General features: G+C 34.7%; 1 protein-coding gene across 3 annotated transcripts; it reads left to right on the top strand.

Moving 5' to 3' along the window:
* Window positions 1-270: 270 nt before the first annotated feature.
* LOC126695264 (zinc finger CCCH domain-containing protein 3-like) lies at window positions 271-5,258 on the top strand. Of its 3 annotated transcripts, none has more exons than XM_050391939.1 (7): window positions 271-699; window positions 1,445-1,611; window positions 1,813-1,866; window positions 2,555-2,671; window positions 2,796-3,116; window positions 4,004-4,279; window positions 4,529-5,258. In XM_050391939.1, the coding sequence occupies exons 1-7, from the start codon at window positions 636-638 to the stop codon at window positions 4,883-4,885; spliced, it is 1,356 nt and encodes a 451-aa protein (XP_050247896.1). In that variant the 5' UTR covers window positions 271-635; the 3' UTR covers window positions 4,886-5,258. The 3 variants fall into 3 exon arrangements, with proteins under 3 accessions (XP_050247896.1, XP_050247897.1, XP_050247895.1); XM_050391938.1 differs by having other exon boundaries at window positions 273-699; window positions 1,442-1,611; XM_050391940.1 differs by lacking the exon at window positions 1,445-1,611 and having other exon boundaries at window positions 272-699.
* Window positions 5,259-6,000: the final 742 nt, after the last annotated feature.

Genomic DNA, 6,000 nt, shown 5'->3' with positions numbered 1-6,000 from the left:
GGACCAAATTAAAAATTACTACAATAAATTAAGAGGTCGATTAAAGACATAATGACCACGTTTACAAACCAGCAGGACTATGATGTGGGCAAAATAGTAATTTCGCCACCACAAATGAAATTTATTTAATGTATTTTTTGATAACACAAATGAAATTTATTATTCGTACACGAGCGCAAACTTACTTTAATATATTAAAAAAAAATATTTATATATTTTTAATTTTGGTTTTACGGGTTTCATATTCAAAGATCCAAGAAATTTCCAAACTGTAAAAGGAAAAGGAAAAATAGAAAATACAAGAGAATTGGAATATAGTTCTCACATTTCTCACATTGATTCTTCACTGTGATTCTCGGTGCTTTTTTTTTTTTTTTTTTACACTACTCATATAATTTTCAACAACTTATTTTTTTTTTTGGGTATCTTTTATTCCTTTCAATTTTCACAGCGTTTGGTCACCAATATACTCTTAAATTCACAACCTTTATGTGAGTTCCATTTTTTTTTTTTTTGGGTTTTCTTTTATCTGAGTGATTTGAGGGTCTGATTTATGTGAAAGATTGAAGATTTTTTCTGGGTTTGATTGGAAAAGAAGTCTGGAAAGTGGGGTTCATACAACTTCTGAGCTACCGATGCCAGATAACCGGCAGGTTCAGAAGAATGCTATGCCTAATCAATCCGCAAACAACATTGAAGGTAGGACTGAATTTTCGTGCACCCTTTGAGGTGTACGGAGATCTGATTATAGTTTTGTTTTAAGGAATATGTTTTATGGTTTTTGGTGTTTGGTTTTGATCATGGTGGTTTTGTTTTAACTGTTGTCAACTTTTCTTTTTTGTATTTATGGTTTTAAGTTTGAGATGGTTGTGTGTTTTGTATTAAGTGGGGGGGTTTTTGTTTTGATGAAGTTTGATCCGTGGTACAATGCATATTGAGGTTTGGAAGATTCTGGTTTTTGTTTTTGGTTATAATGAATTAAGTGGTATTTTGCCTTGTTTAACGGGTTGTGGGTTTTGAGTTTGATGAACATATGTGGTTGAAATGAATGTTGAGGCTACTTATCTTGTTTTGTTGTGATCAATGGTTAAATATATGTATTTTAAGTTTGAAGTCTATATAGAGATTGTTTGGAATTAGTTCGCTGGCCTTATCCTTCTATGACTGATGATGACATGTCGGTTTGTGGTTTTGAGGAAGTTTAATAGCTGATGCAATACAAATTGCAATGTGAATTTCTTGAATGATTTTATTTTTGTTGTTACTGTCGTATTTATAAGTTGAAAAGTTTCCTGAACTTTATTGGGGTGGCCTTTTTTTTGTCCAAAAATGTTTGTTGACATGTGGGTTTTGTTTCTGGGGAGAGTTAGTGATTTGAGGAAATGCAGATTGAGGCTTTGAAGGATTCAATCTTGACTATGATTTTTTGGTATGATTTTAGAAGCATTCTGGCGGTTGAAACTTAATGATAATCAGGAGGGTGGTGGTGCTGCCCAATCGGCTGCATATCCAGATCGACCTGGTGAACCCAACTGCCTATATTATTTGAGGACTGGGTTGTGTGGTTATGGAAGTAATTGTCGTTATAATCATCCTTCTTATGCTTTGCAGGTAATAGAACATTTATTATTTTCAGTTCAGATGTAGTAAGTTTAGTTTTATTTGATTCTTGTAGAAGTTAAATGTTTTTGGTTGTGCCTTTCACACTAGGATCATCTTTGATTTTTTTTTTCCCCTGATTTTTTAGTTTTCCAGCATGATTTTTAAATGGTAATTTAACTGATCCTATCTCTCTATCACATTATTGTGTAGGGTGCTCTGTACAGTGGAGAACTCCCAGAAAGAGTTGGACAGCCTGACTGTGGGGTATGGTTTTAATCTGTTTTTTTTCTGATAAATATGCTTTTGATTCAATCTAAATCGAGTCATTTATGTAGAGGACATTATCTAATTTAAATATTGTATATGCAAGATTAACGAATGAATTATTGTAAGTGCAGACAGTTTTGGGAAACACAATGGTGTGAGAATCTCTACTAAATATAAAGGAAAGCACCATGCTTTCTGACAGCAACCTCTTGATGAGGTTTCTCTACAAGAATTCTGATTATTGCCTGGTGTTCTCCCATCATTTTATCTATAATGGGCAGTTACAATTGCTTTTGTGTTTATAGGTTTTTCACTACTAGTAGACATGTTTCCTTCTCTCAATTATTTCAGAACGGAAACACTCATTCTGTTATTGAAATTTCCTTTCACTTAACATATTTATCTGTATAGTGTGGAATATTTATCCTTACATTGTCACATATCTCCTTTTTGGTGGATACTTTCTGAATGATGATGCTTTATCTGGCTGGAAGTTCTTCGTAGTTTGAAATTCTTTAAGATATGGAGAATGACGTCTACCTGTGATCTAGCACTTCCAATTTGTAAATATGATTAGGATTCCCCTGCATTGATCATGCTAAATTTTTGGGATTTGTGTTGGAAGTCATGCTTTATTTTTAACATTGGTATTTTATGATTGCTCACTTCTGGGTATGCGTTGCAGTATTTTCTGAAGACAGGGACCTGCAAATATGGATCAACATGTAAATATCATCATCCAAGGGACAGGCGTGGTGCTGGACCAGTCTCATTCAACATTTTAGGTCTCCCCATGCGTCAGGTCCGTACTTAACCTGTGATTTTACTGAAATTTTCAGACTTTTTTTTGGCGATAAATGTAAAGAATAGGCTACAAGCCTACAAGCTTTATCTTTCATTCTTATTTTATTTTTATTCTTTTCCAGGAAGAAAAATCATGTCCTTTTTACATGCGAACTGGATCATGTAAGTTTGGAGTTGCATGCAAGTTTCATCATCCACCACCTGCATCGCTTGGCCCTGTTCTACCAGTACCTGGACATGTTGCTTTTGGATCTATGGCCCCGACAGTTGTGCCTTCATCAGGTCTACCTTATGTAGGTGGATTTCCTGCATGGTCATTACCGAGAATGCCATATGTATCTAGCCCACGTTGGCAGGATCCGCAGTCTTACCCATCTGTTCCTTTTTCCCCTTCTCAAGGCATCGTATCTGCACAAGGCTGGAACACTTATAACACTTACATGGTCAGTACTAATCTCTTAAATTGAACAAATCGATTTTTTTTGGTTCTAAAAACCCCTGCATTGTTAAAGTTTTATTTGTTTAGTATGCAATCAAGGATCCTGGTTGTAGTGGAATTGGCCATTTTTATCATCATTTTTAACATCTGCATATAGTTCTTCTAGTGATTTTGGAACAATAGTGCTGTGATTTTAGCTTACCGCCCTTTTAGAGCAGTGCTGCAAGGATAGTTTCAAATCATCAGCAAGCATAATTGACACCAGTGCAAGGATGGTCTTTTGTCATTAGAATGTGGAGACTGGATCTATGATTTTTCCTGTTGTGGTTGCCAATGAGATATGGCTCAAGGTGGAGGGTGAGTTTGTTTGTGGGTTCAAGACTCACCAGGTGCATGTGTAATTGCCAAATGTGGTGGCTGACTCATGACCCCTGCTCTACGCAATTATGTGTTATAGTGTTATCTATTTCCTGCTTTTAGGGGTTAACTAAAATTGTGGTGTTGTTGAAAGTTGAAACTGATAAGGTGTTCTTTATGGGACTGAAGTGTAAAGGATAACAAATGCTTATTGTTTTTTTATTTGTAAAGTTATTGTGAGGTAACCAAAAAGTCTAAAGAAAGTTGTAAGTTGACATTGTCATATCCTACATTAGGGTGCCATAGCAAAAAAAAAGAAAAAGAAAAAGAAAAAGAAAATCATGACTTAAATAACATACCTATACATGTACAAACACAAACTCCTTTAAGTTGAGCATTTTTTATGTTCTTAGATGGTCCTGTCTCATATTGCCTCTTTTGATGGTGTCTAGATGGGATGGAGAAGGTTTTGAGTTGAATTGAAATTCTCTATTTGGTTTTTTTTTTGATCATGCTTTCATTATTATTACTCAGGGAAACATGAGCCCTATGTCTCCTACCAGTTCTGCTAGTGTTCTTGGTTCCAGCTTTGTATACAACTCCAAAAATCTTGGTGAGTCGGGTTCCAGTGGGCAGGTGCATTTGTCATCGACACCTGCTCTGATTCTCCCTGAGAGGCCTGACCAACCGGAGTGCCGATATTTTATGAACAATGGGACTTGCAAATATGGATCTGATTGCAAGTTCCATCACCCAAAGGAAAGAATTGCACAATCAATTGCTACCCAGCCTGGCCTTCCCTTGAGACCTGTAAGTTTTCATCTATTTAGTACAAGGTGACATGCATATTGGTCTGTGTAACAGTCTTTGTTGGGTTAATTGGGAATATCATGAATTAGAAAGAGTTTCACTATATTTTTGTAACTTGTTTACTGTTACTTTAATTATTCAAATAATTCAATTGTTTTTCAAATAAATCAGTAAATGTTGCTTCTATCAATTCTTTATTTTTCTAATGTTCCCTCATCAGTGGCTGACTCCTGGTTCTGCTGTTTGCAGGGGCAGGCTGTATGTTCATACTATAGTATGTATGGACTGTGCAAGTATGGCCCAACTTGCAAATTTGATCACCCAGTTGTAGCACCTCCTTATAATTATACTTTGAGCCTCCCAACTCTTTCTATGCTTGATTCACCTCTCTTTAATTATCCGAGAAGCTTGTCAACAGCCCACTCATCTGAGACTTCCCCTTCTAAATCATCAAAATTTCCTGATTGGGTCCAGAAACATGATGCTACAAACAATGAACATGAGAATTTAGATACAAAGACTCCAGAGGATTCACCTGAACAGGCTGCTTCTTCACCACTCCCAATTCCAACTTCAACAGAGCCATTACATGATCATTCTGGTTGAAGTGACTCCTATTTTGTTCTCTTGTCACATCCCATTTTGATGCTTATGTTAAGGAGATATTTATTATATGTACCTCCTGCCCCCCTTTTTGCCTGCGGTTCTTTGGAGTGGGATAGGTTGTTTGGATATCAACACGACGACTAGAAGCTGGGGGGCATGGAAGGCATTTTTTTGGTGGTGAATAAAGTGCAGGTGAAAGTTTGTATTTTATTTTATTTTTTTTATAAAAAAAACCCTCCCCCACAAAGTTTTTTTTTTCTTTTTTTTTGGTGGATGATGTTCGTCTGAGTTGATGAGAGTTTGCGGATTGCTTTGATTGTTGTTGTATGAATGTTCAGCATTATTGAGCCCTGCAACCCCATTACACGAGAAATAGCCGTTTTGCTTGTGATGTGAATGAATTAAATAAATAGGCTAAAATGCAAAACTCATGTTTTATGTTTCACTAAAATTTATTTCAGTTCTTTAATTTTCAAGTTTATTCAATTAAGTTTTTTTTTTTTTTTTTTCAACTTTTGTTATAAAATATGTGGTTAATTTTTTCAATTTTAAAATTTTTTTAATTAAAAGAAAATTCAATTAATGATTGAAATGTATTTATCAGAATTTTTTTTTTCAAAATTTTTTAACAAAAGTTGACAAAATGACCTTAATTGACTAAATATAGGCCTTAATTGAATAAATATGAAACTTAGAGAAAATGAATGAAAGCAAAGTTAAGTTAGATGATTGAAATGAATTCTGAAGAAATTTAGAAGGTAAGTTTTGCATTTTAACCAAATAAATATTAAGAATGGCACGATGCATGAGCTGATAACCACTTATTAAAATGAAACATATATGAACTGAGGAAGTGTGCATGTACGAAATCTAAGAAAAACTGTCGTTTAATAATTTGTTTCGACATATTCATGAATGAATCTACTAGTTGCATTGAGAGTCTTACAACTCAATTAATATTTTCAATAAAGGAGGTTTAGGATTCAAATATTTCCCATTCTATTATAACTATTGAATTATCCAAAAAAAGAAAAGAAGAAGAAAAAACACCTACAAGGCGCAGCGTACTCGTAGTACGAAGTTTGGTTTTGAGGTCTCTAACAACTCCAGCCATT

This window comes from Quercus robur, chromosome 8 (genome assembly GCF_932294415.1).
Source record: "Quercus robur chromosome 8, dhQueRobu3.1, whole genome shotgun sequence".
Classification (NCBI taxonomy): Eukaryota; Viridiplantae; Streptophyta; class Magnoliopsida; order Fagales; family Fagaceae; genus Quercus; species Quercus robur.
Note: the sequence above shows the minus strand (reverse complement) of the source record. Positions and strands in the feature narration are given on the sequence as shown.

Excerpts from the sequence above, each read along its gene's own strand:
- LOC126695264 (XM_050391938.1), top strand. The coding sequence starts at position 636 with ATGCCAGATAACCGGCAGGTTCAGAAGAATGCTATGCCTAATCAATCC. Across the intron at positions 700-1,441 it reads ATCCGCAAACAACATTGAAG|AAGCATTCTGGCGGTTGAAA; the intron begins GTAGGACTGAAT and ends GTATGATTTTAG. Across the intron at positions 3,117-4,003 it reads ACACTTATAACACTTACATG|GGAAACATGAGCCCTATGTC; the intron begins GTCAGTACTAAT and ends ATTATTACTCAG.